The sequence below is a fragment of the Pangasianodon hypophthalmus genome, chromosome 17 (genome assembly GCF_027358585.1).
Source record: "Pangasianodon hypophthalmus isolate fPanHyp1 chromosome 17, fPanHyp1.pri, whole genome shotgun sequence".
Classification (NCBI taxonomy): domain Eukaryota; kingdom Metazoa; phylum Chordata; class Actinopteri; order Siluriformes; family Pangasiidae; genus Pangasianodon; species Pangasianodon hypophthalmus.
This window is the reverse complement of record NC_069726.1, coordinates 17279444-17299050: the sequence shown is the minus strand read 5'-3', so window position 1 is coordinate 17299050 and position 19607 is coordinate 17279444. Positions and strand designations below refer to the sequence as shown.

The 19607-nt window shown below is 38.7% G+C and overlaps 2 protein-coding genes and 5 non-coding genes across 8 annotated transcripts; 2 read left to right on the top strand and 5 right to left on the bottom strand.

Moving 5' to 3' along the window:
• The first annotated feature begins 967 nt into the window (after positions 1-967).
• Positions 968-7571, top strand: mat2al (methionine adenosyltransferase II, alpha-like). 2 transcript variants are annotated; one of them, XM_026942588.3, is made up of 9 exons: positions 970-1156; positions 1487-1564; positions 3029-3151; positions 3570-3682; positions 3952-4095; positions 4173-4391; positions 4571-4753; positions 6475-6608; positions 6713-7571. In XM_026942588.3, the coding sequence occupies exons 1-9, from the start codon at positions 1081-1083 to the stop codon at positions 6813-6815; spliced, it is 1173 nt and encodes a 390-aa protein (XP_026798389.2). In that variant the 5' UTR covers positions 970-1080; the 3' UTR covers positions 6816-7571. The 2 variants fall into 2 exon arrangements, with proteins under 2 accessions (XP_053097488.1, XP_026798389.2); XM_053241513.1 differs by lacking the exon at positions 6713-7571 and having other exon boundaries at positions 968-1156; positions 6475-6612.
• Positions 7572-8867: 1296 nt separating this feature from the next.
• trnam-cau (transfer RNA methionine (anticodon CAU)) lies at positions 8868-8939 on the bottom strand. Its single transcript has one exon. It is a non-coding gene; the product is annotated as a tRNA-Met (tRNA).
• Positions 8940-8946: 7 nt separating this feature from the next.
• trnar-ccu (transfer RNA arginine (anticodon CCU)) lies at positions 8947-9019 on the bottom strand. The gene has a single exon. It is a non-coding gene; the product is annotated as a tRNA-Arg (tRNA).
• A 626-nt stretch (positions 9020-9645) lies between these two features.
• trnam-cau (transfer RNA methionine (anticodon CAU)) lies at positions 9646-9717 on the bottom strand. Its single transcript has one exon. It is a non-coding gene; the product is annotated as a tRNA-Met (tRNA).
• A 7-nt stretch (positions 9718-9724) lies between these two features.
• On the bottom strand, positions 9725-9797 carry trnar-ccu (transfer RNA arginine (anticodon CCU)). The gene has a single exon. It is a non-coding gene; the product is annotated as a tRNA-Arg (tRNA).
• A 705-nt stretch (positions 9798-10502) lies between these two features.
• Positions 10503-10575, bottom strand: trnar-ccu (transfer RNA arginine (anticodon CCU)). The gene has a single exon. It is a non-coding gene; the product is annotated as a tRNA-Arg (tRNA).
• A 2988-nt stretch (positions 10576-13563) lies between these two features.
• Positions 13564-16350, top strand: lyrm7 (LYR motif containing 7). The gene is made up of 5 exons (XM_026942735.3): positions 13564-13712; positions 14232-14304; positions 15047-15117; positions 15324-15405; positions 15505-16350. Exons 1-5 carry the CDS (start codon positions 13695-13697, stop codon positions 15573-15575), a joined length of 315 nt encoding a protein of 104 aa, XP_026798536.1. The 5' UTR covers positions 13564-13694; the 3' UTR covers positions 15576-16350.
• Positions 16351-19607: the final 3257 nt, after the last annotated feature.

Genomic DNA, 19607 nt, shown 5'->3' with positions numbered 1-19607 from the left:
TATCCAGGTGAGATTATTCATTGAAACAACTTAAAACCCTCTCTGAAGAAACACTGGGTTATACACTGAAAAAGAAAAGTGTGGTAACAATTCCCACAAAAAAATCTTAGTAAATTTAACTAAGCATATTTTAAAAGTTTGCATTGTTCCAAGGATTATTCTCATTAAAAATAAATCTAAATAGCAGTTTTTTTTTATATACACACAAATTTTACTCAAACTTGCTTTAAACGAGCTATATAAATCTCAGCACTGTAATAAACCACACAGCACTACCACCTAACCCTCACCATAAACAACTCTCCAGTGCACTTATTTTACATCATCTTTCCTGAAGGCCCTCCTTCTAGACCCATCGACAACTACGCGCGCAGCGTTTCTGCACTCACATACACACCGTTCACCTGACTGAGAAACACAAAGAGGGTGAACCAAGAAAACGCCACCAAAACATTTAACTTTTCAAATATTTCATAATACAATAGTCTTATGCCTTAAAATATTGAAAACAACCCATTCACAAGGCTCAAAATGAAATCAGTTTACAGTTCTGTGAATGTATAGGCAAATCAAGTTCAAAAACCACGCCCCCATATTGATACGCAATCGGTTGAAGTAAACGTTACTTATTCTTTTTTTTTTCCTAGTTTTGTGACCACTTGCGAAATAGTATTACATGTAACCCAGTAAAGAAAAGTAAGTAAAATATAGACTTTGGGTTTTAACCACATAATTTAATACAGAACTTTGTCATATTTACTGAACGACTGAATCATTTTTTCAGTGTAAAGTTCGTCAAAGCACCTTTTATTTCCTCTAAGGAAGAAACCAAAGAAGGCTTTAGAGTTCTGTGTGTGCTACAGCTGTTTGTGTAATTCTTTACTGCGGTTGTTGACACTGTTACATCAGCTTTATTAGCGAGCCTGAATGCGGGCGAACCTCACGGACGGTATCTGGGGTCAGACTAAACCACGCCCACCAGAGAGATTTAAGCCACGTCTTTGGCTCCGGCGCTGTTATTTGGTTTCCTGCAGCTAAGAAGCGGAAGTACTTGGTGAAGTGGCATCTACTACATCCATAATGAATAATAGCGGTTATAGCAAACCAGGAAAAACTTTCCTTTTCACATCGGAATCTGTCGGTGAAGGTCACTCTGGTGAGACTTTGTTTTTGTCATATGGAATAAGACAGAAATTAAATCAGCTATAAAGGCTAATAATCAAACCATCCTTTCCTAACTATATAGTAAGGTAATTAGTAATGATTCATTTATTAACTGCAGTTTATCTTGAAATTATAGAAGTTCTAATAAAAGCCATATGTACCCTCCCAGACATGTCCAGACATGTCATCCTCCTAAGTAAACTTTGCCCTAATCAGTAAAAATCACTTCAGTTAGCCCTCAGATTAGTTATACCTTGATTATATAACACTAAATAAGAAACCATCATACTGAGAAAAAACGTGTTCTCTGTTTCACCCACAGATAAAATGTGTGATCAAATAAGTGATGCTGTCTTAGATGCCTATCTTTCCCAAGACCCTGACTCCAGAGTTGCATGTGGTATAAACTTTGAATATTCTTCCATTTCATCAACTTGAGTTTTCTGAATATATCGGATATACAGTCAGGTCCAGAAGTATTTGGACAATGACAGAGTTTTTGTGATTTTGCCTTTATACATCACCACAATGGATTTGAAATAAAACAATCAAGATGTGATTGAAGTGTAGACTTTCAGCTTTATTTTAAGAGGTTCCACAAAAATATGGCATTTACCATTTAGGAATTACAGCCATTTTAAGCAAAGTACTTCCATTTTCAGGGGCTCAAAGGTATTTGGACAAAGTGGCATAATTGTAAATATAACCATAATTGTAATACTGGGATGAAAATCCTTTGCAGTCAATGACTGCCTGAAGTCTGGAGCCCATGTTCTCAAAACTCAAATTCTGAGTTTCCTCCCTGGAGATGCTTTGCCAGGCCTTCACTGCAGCCACCTTCAGTTGCTGCTTGTTTGTGGGTCTTGTCATTGTCATTGTCCAAATACTCTGTCATTGTCCAAATACTTCCGGACCTGACTGTATACAATCACTGAGCACTTTATTAGGAACACTATACTAATACTGGGTAGGGCCTCTCTTTGCTCTCAAAACAGCCTCAATTCTTCATGGCATGGATTTCACAAGATGATAGAAACATTCATTTGAGATACTGGCCACCTTCTTCCATTGCTCTATGGTCCAGTTCTGATGCTCACATGCTCATTGTGGGCACTTTCAGTGGTGGACAGAAGTCAGCATGGGCACTCTGAAAAAGTTAATGCTGGCTATCATAGAAAGGTGTCAGAACACACAGTGCATCGCAGCTTGCTGTGTATGGGGCTGTGTAGCCGCAGACTGGTCAGAGTGCCCATGCTGACCCCTGTCAACTGCTGAAAGTGACTACAGTGGGCACGTGAGCATCAGAACTAGATCATGGAGCAATGGAAGAAGGTTGCCTGGTCTGATGAATCATGTTTTCTTTTACATCCTGTGGATGGCTGGGTGCATGTGCGTCGGTTACAAAAATTGTTCAGGAAAGGTTTGAGGAACGTGACAGAGAGCTCAAGGTGTTGACTTGTCCTCCAAATTCCCCAGATCTCAATCTGATCAAGCATCTGTGGTATGTGCTGGACAAAAAAGTCCAATCCATGGAGGCCCCACATCGCAACTTACAGGACTTAAAGGATCTGCTGCTAACGTCTTGGTGCCAGATACCACAGCACACCTTCAGAGGTCTGGTGGAGCCCATGCCTTGAGGGGTCAGGGCTGTTTTGGCAGCACAAGGGGACCTACACAATATTAGGCAGGTGGTTTTATAAATATATATATATATATATATATATATATATATATATATATAGACAGAGAGAGAGAGAGAGAAATATTTGGATATTATGATTAGGATATGAATGATTATTTGTGTGCTTCAACTGTTATTATTCAAAGTGTGCTTCAATTAAGGGGAAAAAATTTTTCAAAACAGAATGTGTGGCTAAGATGGGTATGATCCTGCTTTGTGGAGAGGTGACTTCAAAGGCAGTAGTTGATCTTCAGAAAGTGGTCAGAGACACTGTGAAGAGTATTGGATACGATGACTCATCCAAAGGTAAGATAAAATTTTTTTGACAAACTAGAGGAAAAGGCAATGAAACTTTTATGTTTGTATGTTCATTACATGATCCTGTTATGAAAGCAGATGGTAATCACACCTCACATCCCCATCGTCCCTGTGTAAATCCTTTGCATGTTCCCCCTTTGAATGTGTGGGTTTCCTCCAGGTTCTTCAGTTTTCTCCCACCTCCCAAAACATGCCAGTAAATGTATTAGATACACTAAAATGTCCCTAGGTGTGAAAGAAGGTGTGAATGTGTGTTTATGGAGCCCTGTGATGGACTGACATCCCACTTTGCGTGCATTCCTGGCCAGGATACCTTGACCAGGATAAAGCAGTTACTGAAGATGGACAAAGTGGTATGAAATAATTGGTAGCACAGAAACAAACCTGAGGTTTACTCTCTCACTAGGTTTTGATTACAAGACCTGCAATGTGCTTGTGGCCTTGGAGCCACAATGTACTGAGATTAGCGACTGTGTGTTTGAAGGTCGCAATGAGGAGGACATTGGTGCTGGTGATCAGGTTAGATTTACTTTATACAAATACAGTTTACAATTTTACATGGTCTTTGTGTGTAGTTCAAGTGTACAAAAATTCGTAAAAATAAAACTCACTCATTCAAATAGCCACAACACAATTTTATAGATTTCAATTATTAGTGTTTGCTTTTCTATATATATATATATATATATATATATATATATATATATATATATATATATATATATATATATATGGTTATAATAATTTTATTATTATTATTATTATTATTATTATTATTATTATTACAGGGTTTAATGTTTGGCTATGCAACAGATGAGACGGAGGAATGCATGCCGTTGACCATCCTCTTGGCTCATAAGCTCAATTATAAGATGAAAGAGCTGTCACGGAATGGAGAGTGTCCCTGGATACTACCTGACTGTAAATCACAGGTAAAATGAAGGGAAGACTTCACATTACAGTACAATAACCGCAGTGGATTTAAAATAATGTGATGTGATCATGACAGGTTACAGTGGAATACTGTGATAACAAGGGAGCTATGGAGCCAATTCGAGTTCACACAGTGGTCATCTCAGTCCAGCATAAACCTGACATTACATTAGCTGAAATCCGACAGAATCTGATGGAAAAAGTGGTCAAAGCAGTTATCCCAGCCAAGTACCTGGATGACAGAACTATATATCACCTGCTGCCAAGTGGAAAATTCCTAATGGGTGGCCCACAGGTGAGTAAAATCTTTCATTGCTAGAACATCAGTTTTAAGTTTTAAATGGAAGCTTCTGGAGATATATGGGTTTGTAGCAAGAATCTCAGTGGAGTCACTTAGCTGCGTAAGAAGTTTGATATATGCTGTGCTCATATAACCTGACATTCTTGTGTCTGAAAATTTGATTTAATAATCAGGGAGATGCAGGTCTTACAGGCAGAAAAATCATTGTTGACACATATGGTGGCTGGGGTGGTCATGGCGGTGGCGCCTTCTCTGGGAAAGACTGCAGCAAAGTGGATCGTTCTGGAGCTTATGCTGCCCGCTGGGTGGCCAAATCACTTGTAAAAGCCAAGCTATGCAGAAGGGTACTAGTACAGGTAAGGAAAGCCACTATGCTCTAGTTTGTCTGACCCTGATTCATCATAATCTTTTACAAAAAGCAGTTTCTGACAGATAGTGTTTGTAGTTGGGTTTTATGACTAAGTGCTGGTTGGCTAAGGATTATGAGTTAAACATTAAAATAGGTGTATGAAAGAAAGCGTATAAAATATTTCATAATATAATCTCTAGAGCACATGTACATATATAAACATTTTGCACATTCTCATTCCTTAGACTTAGAGCTTATGTCCTAATGTAATGCTCAAGATTGCTCACAGTTCCACTATTAGGGTCAATTTATGATGAGAAGGGTTCGAATCTCATGCTGCATCTCAATTCACCTACTATCCTTCCTAAATAGCAGCCAAGATTAGAATTATTGTGTCCCAAATCGTAGTATATTGAAATGAGTATCCCACTGGTGCTCGGATGCTCTACTATTCCTGGTAGATTTTCGAAGTTTGGATCCGTGGACACTTTTTCAGCTAATATTGCCCACAACTCCTTGTGTGAGGGAGGAGGAGTTTTGTGATAGTGTGCTTCGCCAAATCCAAGGATGCATTTTAGAGACGAGTAAATGAAATGTGGAAAAATAAATCAAGGGAATGGTAAATTAAATTATATAGTATAAATTGTATAAGGAATAATGAATGAAGAAAAGCTGAAATGCAACAAGGAGTTTGTTTAGAGTGCATAACTAGGCAACAACGTTCTCTTCCGGTACATGATGTGTTAATACATGACGTGTTAAACGTCCCAGTACTTGCATGCTCTTTTGTTTCACACTCAAAAGTATGTACTTTTTATTCACGAAAAGAGTACATACTTTTAGTGCATAGTATAAATAGGCAAATTGAGACACAGGGTCAGTGTTAATTTTCTTTAGAGGGTACCTGGGTAAGTATAGTGTGCATGCAGAACATAGCAGGTTTGATACTCTTATTTTTATGGGGGTGACAAAGTGCAATTTTTTAAAATTCCCCTCACTTTCAGGTTGAATATCTCTGGTAGGGGACCAGATACATACCTGAAATTTTCACAGAAATAAGTCCTCTGTAGTAACATTCTACTTTTGAGTTTGAGATTCCACTGGTTACAGAGCTAAGGCTAGTAGAAATCTGGGGAAAAGCCTACTTTATTCATGTATTTTGAGAAATGAACAGATGTAATATAAGCATGTCCATAAGATGTAATATAAACATAACAAATAATAAAAATGAACAGTATTTTACAGCAATTGTGTTTATATTTGGCATACAGTAGCTTATGCTTGTCAGTGAGGTCTAAAATATTACTACATTTTATTACATGTTACTAAAATATCGGCAACAGTGAAGCATGATCAATCACAGGGTTCTTCAAATCTGCAGAGTTTAGCTCCAACCTCCAAACTCACCTGCCTGTAATTTTCTATTAATCCTGAAGACCTTGGTTAGCTTGTTCAGGTGTGTTTGATTAGGGTTGGAGCTAATCTCTGCAGGGCAGTGGACCTCGAGGGCCATATTTGAAGAACCCTGCTCTATCATGTTGGTAAAAGTGCACAGGTGTAAAGTAAGGAGAGGTTTTTAATTAGTTGTAAAAATACTTTTATATGACACTATATATATATATATATATATATATATATATATATATATATATATATATATATATATATATATATATATATACACACTTTTATATATATGCTCTGAACACAAATTCCTTTTGTTCATAGATCTCATATGCCATTGGCATAAGCCATCCTTTGTCAATCTCAATTTTCCATTATGGGACATCCACCAGGGATGAAGATGAGCTTCTGGAAATTATTCAGAAGAATTTTGACTTAAGACCAGGGGTAATCGTCAAGTAAGTAGAATTAAGACAAAATTAAGTGCAGACTTTAAAATAGTACAGTGTACATGTTCTTAAGGATTGTTATGATGCTCTCATCATCCCTCATTCTTTTATAGAGAGCTTGGTCTGAAAAAACCCATTTTTCAGAAAACTGCCAGCTTTGGACATTTTGGAAGAGAGGAATTTCCCTGGGAGAAGGCAAAGAAATTGGTGTTTTAGTGTTTCAGTTATAACCAAGAAAAAATTCTTTGACTGCAGCAATCTAAATTAATGCATAATATCAGTGGAGTTTCATCTGAAGTGGCTGTTTTCAGTTGAAGTGGTTTAGACTGAGGAAGGGAATCCTTCTTTCTCTACATTTCACAGGCATTCTGATGATTGTTTCTTAATTCACAAATTTTGGAGCAAAAATGAGAAATTGTTAAATGATATGATAGATAGCACCACTTTAATATGAAATTAAAGTGCTTGCTGTATTGTTTGAATCTAATGTACATTATGTACTAATCATTCAATATGTAATCATACAATATGCTGAAATTGCACAGAATTATTATAAAAAAGGACAATATTATATAGTGATGTGTCTAAAAATAAATCCAAAATATAATAAACCTAAAAAAAAATGCATATTCAAAAAGAACCAGATTTTTTAAGAAAACAAATATTTAATATTCCACATTTCCTTAAAAACAATAACATAAAATTGTTTTGAAAATTGAGTTAATGTGTGTAAATGCTCTGTTCACACAAGGATAGACAGTTTGCCTTGTGCCATGTAAATTAACTCATTTTTATAGTACCCCTCAAGAGTTCCAGTGATTTCATGAACTTTTCTGTCACTTCCACACTCCACCACTGAGTGTCAGTAAAGACTGAAAAAATGCATGGGCATGTATGGTTGCCACTTGAACTGGCTCATTGGTGTTTATTGATGATGTAACTGCTAATAGAAGTAGCAGGATGAATTCTGAAGTGTATAGAGCTATACTTTCTGCACAGATTCTGTCAAATGCTGCAAAACTGATAGGATGGCACTTCACAATACAGATGGATAATGACCAAAAAACAACCCAAGAGCTTGTTAAGGCAAAGAAATAAAATGTTCTTAGATGTCCAGTGACCTCAACCCAATTGAGCATGCTTTTCATTTACTCATGCCAAAACTGAATGCAGAAAGACCTACAAACAAGTAGCAACTGAAGGAAGCTGCAGTAAAGGCCTGGCAAAGAATCTCAAGGTAGGAAACTCAGCATTTGGTTAAAAATAAAAATTAAGATTAAAATAATCCTAATATTTATTATTGACATTTTATGGTCACTCTACTCTCCACAATCAAGTTTAATCAATCAATTAATCAGGCTATGCTAACAGAACCACAGTGACAATTTTGATTATAGTTCACTCAATTATACAACAGTTTCAAACTACGAACATACTTTATTGATAAACAATGCATTCTACACACAGTAACTGTACTATAGTAGTCTTTAATAATTGTTCAGATTTAGGCTATCTGCCAGCAAGCTGACAGAAGTAGCAGTTATTTATATTATTGCTACCTAATAAAAATTACAATATTCCACAGTAACTGAACTTTAGTCTCAAATAAAAGAAGGTAAAAACTGCTAGGAGTGATTTCAAGAGGGTAGATGCCAAGGCACTGGTGTGCTGAAATGGTGGTGGTGCCAAAGACTGACGGCACAGTCAGAATTTGCATGGACCTGATGAAGTTCAATAACTCAGAAAATGGCACATACTTACTGTCATTCACTCTGAAGCATGACTCACACTTATCTGCACTCTCAATCAATGGAATGTTGGCCATCTTTGTGTTAGAGGCATTCTACTTTGTGTCTCTGCTAACTACATGCATGACTTTACAGAGGATGGATTCGGTCGATCAACCTCTGGGTTATGGGACCAGCATGCTTCTGCTGCGTCACTCTGTGAAAACAACATATGCTCTAAGTCTGAAGCATGACACACAAAACTGAACTCTTAATCAATGGAATTGTGGCAATCTTTGTGTTAGTGGCATGGAGCAGACAGGACTTTACAGAGGACGGATTCAGTTGTTTGACCTCTGGGTTATGGGACCAGCATGCTTCCGCTGCACCACTCTGTGAAAACAACACATGCTCTAAATTCAAATGCCATTGGACATAGCCTTACTCTCATTCACGTGGAAGGATGACTCATATTTATCTATGTTCAAAATCAACAGAACAGTGGCCATTTCTGGGTCTGAGGCATAAAGCAGGCAGTACTTAGCAGAGGATGGTTTCGATCCATCGACCTCTGGGTTATGGGCCCAGCACGCTTCCGCTGCGCCACTCTGCTCAACCCACACCCCAGATGGGACTTGAACCCACAATCCCTGGCTTAGGAGGCCAGTGCCTTATCCATTAGGCCACTGGGGCTTGAGGACAAGCTCTAAACAACTAGCATCATGAATCCAGCACCTGTCCACTACGCCACTGTACTGACCACATGCAGACTCTAAAATCAAAAGTCTTTGGAGACGGCCTTACTGTCATTCACTCTGAAGCATGACTCACACTTATCTGCGCTCTCAATCAATGGAGTGTTGGCCATCTTTGTGTTAGAGGCATTCTGCTTTCCTCTCTGCTAACCTCCTGCAAGCACTAAATTCAAACACCTTTGGACAAAGCCTTACTCTCATTCACGGTGAAGCACAGTCACTGGCTTAAGAGGCCAGTGCCTTATCCATTAGGCCACTGGGACCAAGGCCTTGACCTCAAACAACTAGCACTGATAACACTAATACTCATCTTCGCTGGAAACAAAAGGCATCTTGGCCGTGTTTCTGTTAGGGGCACGAAGCAGAAAGGTCTTAACCTCTGGGTTATTGGACCAGCATGCTTCCGCTGCGCCACTCTGTGAAAACAACACATGCTCTAAATTCAAATGCCATTGGACATAGCCTTACTCTCATTCACGTGGAAGGATGACTCATATTTATCTATGTTCAAAATCAACAGAACAGTGGCCATTTCTGGGTCTGAGGCATAAAGCAGGCAGTACTTAGCAGAGGATGGTTTCGATCCATCGACCTCTGGGTTATGGGCCCAGCACGCTTCCGCTGCGCCACTCTGCTCAACCCACACCCCAGATGGGACTTGAACCCACAATCCCTGGCTTAGGAGGCCAGTGCCTTATCCATTAGGCCACTGGGGCTTGAGGACAAGCTCTAAACAACTAGCATCACGAATCCAGCACCTGTCCACTACGCCACTGTACTGACCACATGCAGACTCTAAAATCAAAAGTCTTTGGAGACGGCCTTACTGTCATTCACTCTGAAGCATGACTCACACTTATCTGCGCTCTCAATCAATGGAGTGTTGGCCATCTTTGTGTTAGAGGCATTCTGCTTTCCTCTCTGCTAACCTCCTGCAAGCACTAAATTCAAACACCTTTGGACAAAGCCTTACTCTCATTCACGGTGAAGCACAGTCACTGGCTTAAGAGGCCAGTGCCTTATCCATTAGGCCACTGGGACCAAGGCCTTGACCTCAAACAACTAGCACTGATAACACTAATACTCATCTTCGCTGGAAACAAAAGGCATCTTGGCCGTGTTTCTGTTAGGGGCACGAAGCAGAAAGGTCTTAACCTCTGGGTTATTGGACCAGCATGCTTCCGCTGCGCCACTCTGTGAAAACAACACATGCTCTAAATTCAAATGCCATTGGACATAGCCTTACTCTCATTCACGTGGAAGGATGACTCATATTTATCTATGTTCAAAATCAACAGAACAGTGGCCATTTCTGGGTCTGAGGCATAAAGCAGGCAGTACTTAGCAGAGGATGGTTTCGATCCATTGACCTCTGGGTTATGGGCCCAGCACACTTCCGCTGCGCCACTCTGCTCAACCCACACCCCAGATGGGACTTGAACCCACAATCCCTGGCTTAGGAGGCCAGTGCCTTATCCATTAGGCCACTGGGGCTTGAGGACAAGCCCTAAACAACTAGCATCACGAATCCAGCACCTGTCCACTACGCCACTGTACTGACCACATGCAGACTCTAAAATCAAAAGTCTTTGGAGAAGGCCTTACTGTCATTCACTCTGAAGCATGCCTCACACTTATCTGCGCTCTCAATCAATGGAGTGTTGGCCATCTTTGTGTTAGAGGCATTCTGCTTTCCTCTCTGCTAACCTCCTGCAAGCACTAAATTCAAACACCTTTGGACAAAGCCTTACTCTCATTCACGGTGAAGCACAGTCACTGGCTTAAGAGGCCAGTGCCTTATCCATTAGGCCACTGGGACCAAGGCCTTGACCTCAAACAACTAGCACTGATAACACTAATACTCATCTTCGCTGGAAACAAAAGGCATCTTGGCCGTGTTTCTGTTAGGGGCACGAAGCAGAAAGGTCTTAACCTCTGGGTTACGAACCAGCCTCTGGGTTATTGGACCAGCATGCTTCCGCTGCGCCACTCTGTGAAAACAACACATGCTCTAAATTCAAATGCCATTGGACATAGCCTTACTCTCATTCACGTGGAAGGATGACTCATATTTATCTATGTTCAAAATCAACAGAACAGTGGCCATTTCTGGGTTTCAGGCATAAAGCAGGCAGTACTTAGCAGAGGATGGTTTCGATCCATCGACCTCTAGGTTATGGGCCCAGCACACTTCCGCTGCGCCACTCTGCTCAACCCACACCCCAGATGGGACTCAATCCCACAATCCCTGGCTTAGGAGGCCAGTGCCTTATCTATTAGAAAACTGTTGCCTACAGTAGCTCAGAAGAAAGTGATATAAACATTTTGCTTAACGACACGACTGACTATGAGAGTTCAGAAGATGACCTGAGTGATGATGATGGTGATAAGAATCTGTCTGCTGGTGACTTCATCACTGTGAACTTTGCAAGTAAAAAAAAAACAACCTATAATTGCATTGGATTGGTGGAGAAGGCTGAGGGTGCTGACATCAGTGCAAAGTTTCTGAGGAGAAGTCACACGTGTTCTGTGGATGGAAAGCCCACCTTCACATTCAAAGAGAATGATGAAGGACACATCCCTAGAGGTGATGTGCTCAAGAAACTACCCAAACTGCAAAAACTCGGTGGAACAGCCAGAAGGGAGCAGAAGTTCATATTCCCCTGCAGCGTTGACAAATGGAATGTTGAATAGTAGCTTGGTTCTGTGAGGAGCATCACAGTCAATTTTGTTCTTCAATTTGAACTTTATTTTGTCCTGAAATTTTTAATAGGCCTTGTTGAAGAAAATTGGCCTTTAAAGTTGTAAACTTTATCTTTAAATAAAACCTTTAAGAAGTCATTTGGTATTGAATTTGTCTTTGATATAGCATATGAGGTGAAAATGTTTACTTCAGCTTAATCAGTGCCACAATTTACCCCCATGTGGCTCAAACTTTATTATTATTCCCAGGGATGCACCACATCCTGAAATTTATGTACATAAGACATTACTGTCATGCCCTTACTTTAAAGACACCTTAAGTAAAAACTGGCTCAACTCACCCCGCTCTCCCCAACTGCTATAAACTAATTTAATAGTAGAGAACGGTCTTTACATTGTTTACAGAGTGCGTGGCCATGTTGATTTGATGTCACTCCGTAAACGGGGAAGGAAGTGGTAGTTGAGAAGACTACCCCAAGTGGACAAGTTGAAATTTCAAGTTGAGGGGCGTTTGCCGTGGCTTTTACCGATTGTAGGTATGGAATTACAACTTCACCTCGAACGTGACATAATACTACACTTCACTGTAAACAAATGGAGTCTTGGCCATCTTGTGGCACGGGCAAAAAGCTGACTGTTTTTGGCAGAGGCTCATCAGTCCCTGGCTTCAGTGCCTTATCCACTGGGACTGAAACCATGAAATAAAAAGACTTTGTTTAAGTTCCACAAGTAAAACTATTTGTAAGCCCCACTGTGTTACTATGACAACATATGCTTTTGGAAACACCTGCTCCGTGTTAGGTTAAGCTTAGTTTAGCTTAAATATCTCTCTCATCACATCCAGAATATTCCATCTCCTATAGACAGCAAACTGCTTTTTGAAAGCACGTTAAAAAAAAACGTGTTTTTTGTTGTCTTTAAAAACGTCATCATCAACAACAACAACAAAACCTCCTCTATCATAAAACTCCCCTCAGTGAACAGCAAGTATAAATAAATGAACACAAGTAAGTTTCTTCTCCTGGGTTTCATGTTTGCTTCACAGACGGCGATATGATCACACTGTTGTATGGATTTATTTACATAAAAGTACAGTCATGATATTGTTTTAATCTAAATATTTTATAAAAAGTGTGAGGCTCAATAACAGTTGTAGTTCATCATAATGGCCAGTTTAATCCTGCAGGATTGCACACTTTCTTCTGACAAACTCTCTTTAAACACAATAAAAATAAAAGCTCTAAAGCGTCAGTCATTGCTTGATAAATAGAATTGTGGATTTAATCACTAGTTAAACTGTCCTTCACACTCCTGAGTTAAAACACTTCAGAAATGCTTTCAGTGAGAATTCACTTGGTTTATAATGAATCACTAGAGGCTTCTTTTTTCCCTAGCACTTTTGTTCCAACACAAAATTATGCCCTTGTTATTTTCTCTTTATTATCCCTACAATGAAACACACAACTCGCATTGTGGTTTTTTTTTTTGGCGTTTCTCCGCCATGTAAATATGTAAATTCTGGGGTGGTGCACGTGACAGCGCCTCCTAGAGGACACGCGCACGTTGCATGAATACTTCACCTTGTGCGAGCGTCCGCGCGCGACACAGAGGTACAAACCGCCCACTGACTTTTGTTGTGTATTATTGTTTTATTTAAGCGTTTTATTTGTAAGATACACAATGTGCAATGCAGACTTTATTGACAGACTCTCGGCTGCCTTCAGCTAAAAAAAATTCTAACTTTGGACGAGATAAAAAAGAGAAATGAGCCGCACCCCAGCCCTTTTCCCCACCCCATAATAACTACCAGGCATTAATGCTCCAATACAACAGGCGGCGCTGCTGCCCTGCAACGGTGAACGACTGAAGTGCTTTTCACTCCAGAGGAAGAGGACAGGACAGCAGGAAAGATGGGGACACGCTTGAAGGTTAGGGACACTGTCCTAAAAATGAAGCTTATGTTTCACATCGTTATAGTTAAAATGTTTTATTACCTGTTAAATGCATTGTGCATGATGTTCATGAACACTGGATCTCTTGTTTTCACCATCTCTGTAGTTATTTAGCAAGATATGCAAAATAAGTTATGCAAAATAAGTTAGCATAAATACTACACGATACTAAGTTTTTTATTTTATTATTTTTTAAAAATATTTTCCTTCATATTTAGGAGAGATATACATCAGGGAGCTGGATGTGTTAGTTTAGTACTCACGTGTCTATTCATTGCCTGTGTATGCACACACTGAATGGACAGGATTGTTGATGATGGGCTCTATCCCAAATGTCACACACTTAAACACAATGCACTGCATAGGGTGTAACGGTTATGATTGTACTGCTGATCCCTAGATGCAAAAATAACATTTGTTATGCAATACTCAGATTTGTAGCTAGCAACACGTATAAAATGATTTCTTTAAAACTGTATATGTATTTTTTTCTAGGTGCTTCGAACATTTAAAGCTCTCCATCGAACACGGATGACTGTGTTTAAAGATGATGACCGGGCTTTGACAGGTAGATAAAATGTAAATAGCACACTAGTGTTTATGCTATGTCTTAAATAGCACTTTACGCCCTCAGATCCTCCTCCTTGCCTGCCCTTTGTTGATTAGGTCAAAGTGCAGTGGTGTAAAAGCGAGCTTTTGGGTCATTCCATGATGTTGGCTGATGTTAAGTTCAGTGTGGTGCTTTCATGATTTGGCAATACTGGTGGAGAAGACACACATTGTCTATGTGTCATTACTTACTTAACTGCTTGTGAGCGTGATCTATGAAATGTTGTCATTTTCAGTTTTGGCCCAATGGAACTTTATAGATCAAATGATCAAATTAAGAATTCCTTGTTTAATCAGTGCTGTTTTTGTTTGATGTAACTTGCAATTATGTTTTTGCTCAAAGGCAAATCGATGATGGAAGAATGGCAAATTAAATAGTATGTTACTTGTTACGTATAGATACCGTTTGAGTCAGTATTTCGATGGGTACAGCTTTTGTTTGTCTAGCTGATACCATTTTAAAAAAGATTTTGTCTTCCATCTTCCCAGAGCCTTTTGTCAAAACCCCACTCATTATCTTTAAATAATTAGTGAATTTGTTAATTGGGTAGGAGTCTGGGGAATAAGTAGTAATTGCTAGTATACTGTAGGTAGAATACACAGAAGCATTAGTATGTGGCAAGTAGTAAGAATAAAATAGCTAATTGCCAAGGGAAATGGAGTTACCATCTTTTTCATTAGTATTCTTTTTCAAACCGCAGCTGCCAGATTAAAGATAAATGAAGAGTTTAAGAAAAACAAAAATGAAACATCAGAAGAAAATATACAACAGGTATGGCACCTACATACAGTACAAATAAATGACTATAGATGTTGTAATTTATTTGGCTAATCTTTATGGACTCTGATTGTTTTATTTTGATGATTATTGATTATCTTATGAATTTTAGATATTTGTTCTACGTCTGGTTTCACCTCAATTGTAAAAACATTTTATGTCACTTTTGTCATTATGACTCTCCTTATCTTTTTCTGCAGATGATTAAGATGAGCAGAGCTGTTGAGACAATCCTGCGGGAAAACATCCTACAAGCGGAGCATGTTGGAGAAAATAAGCTTGGTAATGCCTGTATGGAGAATGCTGTGGTTATGCAGTAGTGATATGATAACTGTGAAGAATAACTATTATAAACCAACTGTCTTGTTTTATTTTGTGCAGTTCTGCGACCCCGGGAGAGCCTTCTTTTAGAAAACGTACCTTACAGTGACACACCTAGAAAAAAAACATAACTCGCATGGATTTATAGATCCCTTCTTTTTTGCCAGACTAATAATTTTTCTCCATAAATCATCTAATAACATGCCTAATAATATACCTCTTGGGACACAGAGGACAACTTCCATGGATCCTGAAGGACCAGCATCTGTAGTTTAAAAAAGTATTAAAATTATAAAGTTGTGGTAATATTATAAATAAACCAGAATTTCAGTACTAAATAATTGTCTGAAATTGCTCTCAAACAATTGCTTTGAATTGTGCTCTGTTGTTCAGGCCTCTATATGTGAATTAGTTTTAATCTAAAGTAAAATGTTACCTACTTTGCCTTTTCAAATGGTTTTTAAATGTATGAAAACATTTACAGAACGGAATATATCATAGAATGAGTATTTCCTTACCATTGAATATGCAACCCATTTCTGTGAAAGACTGCATAAGCATCCCTTTTCAACTTAAGGCTTGTGTGTGTAACGTGGACATTTGAGTTTCTATGATGTTTGATAGACCGAAGATGAATTGTGTCATTATTTAGCGATATGAGTTTATATACAGAGATTTATCTAATATCACACCAAATGATCATTTTATTATTGTGCATAAATAAAATCCGTTAGCAAAAATCTGAGAAAAAACGTATTTTGTATTTGGAGTACAATTTTTATTTAACAGAATGTGTGAAAATATAGTGACGGTGTGCTTCCCAGACTGGCTGCTTAGTGTATATTTGTAAATATTTTTGTTTTCTGTTCTTGTAATAAATGTTATATTAAGTGTTTGTGAAATTTATGCCTGGTGAAAAAGTGATTTTGAGTTCTGAGTATATGTTCAATCACTGTTAGAAATGTTGTTTACTTTTATTGAACCTTTTAATGACATAAGTGATTATAGCAATTTATGCCCAAAAGAGAGTTAATAAATAACAGATAATAAAAATAATAATTTACATGTACAATGTTGAAGGTTTTTTATTATTATTATTATTATTTGTCTTATTCTTAGTCTTTTATCCCATAATCTCGGGGAAAGGTGAGGTTTTGTTTTGTTTTCCCACATTACTGTATATTTAACACAATTTCTGTCTTTATTTCTTTTCTTTTTTTTTTTTTTTTTTTTTAGATAAAAGAATATTTGCATATATGGTATAGGTTAAATTAAACTAAAGTTTGGATAGTGGAATATCATTAATAAAATAGAAACCAGAGGCGCTGTGGCTTAGTGGTTGGCACTGTTGCCTCGTGTTCTGTCACTGTGCTTTAGGGGTTTCCTCTGGGTACTCCAGTTTCCTCCCCCAGTCAAAAGACATGTGTTGTAAGCTGTTTATTTTAGTTAAAAAAAAAAAGTCCTTAGTGTGTGAATGGGTGTGTGTGCGATTGTGCCCTGCGATGGCTTGGCACCCGGTCCGGGGTGTGCCCCGAGTCCCCCTGGGATAGGCTCCAGGCTACCCTGTGGATCTGTGTGGGATAAGCGCTACAGAAAATGGAAGGAAATTGGAAACCTGCTGGCCTTCCAAATATGTCTTAAAGCTATTTGCATTTACAGAAGTAGGCAAATGTCATTGTACTATTATTTTTTTACATTGGAAACTTTGCTGCTTTCTACTGGTTTTTCAAAGGATTTTTACAGGATTGTTTTACAGGTTATGCTGGTCCCGTAGCTTGTATATAAGATATAGCATTAGGAGTACAGACCATAAAAACATTGTTTTGGTTAAAAAAAAATACTGGTATGGCAGTACACTTTACCTGATCACATTTTCAGGGCTCAGTTGAAGACAGGTTTTAAAGTTTAGTGTAAATGTATACAATCCTGACTCAGCACAAGTGGGGTTGAGTTAACTCGAGATTGAGTCATCTTCTTGGAAAAGAACCAAGATATAGCGCCCACAAAATAAAATTAGAATCATTACCACAGCCTGTAGGCCTACACAATAAACGGGGATTTCCATTCTTTGCAAAATCCATTCTTTTCCAAATTTACCATGTATTATGTAAATGACTTCTGTTGCTTACAAAGAATCATCTGAGAATTGCTCATCCAACCTTAACATTAATGTCATACCGATAATGTCCCCTTACTGACTGAAACCAAAATGTACACACTCACATAAAGCACGTCAGATCCAAGTTTTATTAAAGTTTTATACAGGCTTACTCACTGTCGATTAAGCATTGGTTCTGATGACTGAAGATATATTTGTTGGTACCACTTCCCAACATAAGTCACATAATTATCTGAATGCAGTCTACCTGTGTGCAGTTAAAGTGTTTCATGAAATATACACATATTCCTGGAATGTTCCGCAGTTTGTAAAAGAACATACCTAAACAAACAGCTTAATGAAGACCAAGTAGGTCTCAAAACAAGTCTGGGACAACGTTCTGGAAAAGTATCTATTAGAGTTTGGTTGACAAAAATTTCCAAACATTGAACATCCCACAGAGCACCATTAAATCCATAATTTAAAGAAGGAAAAGAATAGGGCAAAACCGTAACTCTGCCTAGAGGAGGCTGTCCACCAAATCTCACTGACTGAGTAAAGAGGGCATTAGTCAGAGACTAACAAATATCTAACAAATCGCTAATAAATCTGACTGAGCTTCAGCAATATTGCCAAGAAGAATTGGCCAAAATATCAGGCTCCAGATGTGCAAAGCTGATACACAGATATCATAGAAGACTTGCAGTTATATTTGAAGCCAAAGGTGGTTCTAAGGTGGTTGACCCAGGTGAGTGAATACTAAAGTAGCCAACAAATGTCTGCTTTTTGTTTGATTAACCTTTGTGTTACAAAAAATATTTTACACCTTCAAATTCTAACTGTATTGTGTAAATCAAATAGTAACAAATTCCAGCTGTGTCCATTTCAATTCCACGCTGTAAAACTACAAAATGTTTATAAACGTTCAAGGGGGTGAATGCGTAAGCAAGGTGCTGTAGACAAACAACAGAGTTTGTAAGATCCAATAGAGTGGTTCTCAGAGTGGGATCCAGGGACACCCAGGGGTCTGTGAAAGGATAGCCCAGAGAGCTGTGATTTTTTAATTACTTACAGTGGTGGAAGTCCTACCATTACTTTTATAAGTTATGATGGTTATGACTGAGTTCTTATAGTTATTAGCCTGTTTCACTGGTCCTTTGGATTGAATGGGTTTAATCCAATTAGATCTTAATAAATAGATCTAATAAGTAGACATAATAAATAGAGAATATGTTATTGTACGCATTTAAATAATGTTCGGGAATAAATATGTGATGAGTCGGGTCCGTGGAATTTACTTAAAGGAGTCTCTGGAACAAAAAGTAAGAGAACCCCTGATCTAACACTGTGGTTCTCAAAGCGTGGTCCAGGGACTCCAGGGGTCTGTGAAGCATAGCCAGGGGGTCCGTTAAGTTTTTCATTTTAAGTCAACTCAGACCTAATTTGTTATATCAGTGGAAAGCTCAGCAATAGAAAACTCTATGGCTCCAAAAATAATATTTGAAAAATCTGAATAATGTTCACATAATAAATCCATATTGAGGGGGTCTGTAGAATTTATTTTACAGTTAAAGGGGTCCTTGGCTACAAAGTTTTGAGAAGCCCTGATCTCTCTCTCTCTCTCTCTCTCTCTCTCTCTCTCTCTCATTCACACTCACTCTCTCTCTCTCATTCACACTCACTCACTCACTCACTCACACACACACACTGGCTTAGTACACAACAGTTAGCACTGTTCCTTGCACCACTAGGGTTTGGGGTTCGACTCCCACCTTTGCCCTGTGTGTGTGGCCTTTGTTTGTTCGTGGGGGTTTCCTCGGCATACTCTGGTTTCCTCCTCCAGTCCAAAGCCATGTGTTGTAGGCTGCTTGGCAATGTGTGTGCTATTGTGCCCTGTGATGGGTTGGCACCCTGCCCTGAGTGTCCCCTGCCTTGTGCCCTGATTCCCCTGGGTTAGGCTCCAGGCTCTCTGTGATCCTGTGTAGGATGAGTGGTACACAAAATGGATGGAAGGATGGAATTTCTCTCTCTCGTGCTAGCACCATTAATGATGTACCTGTAGACG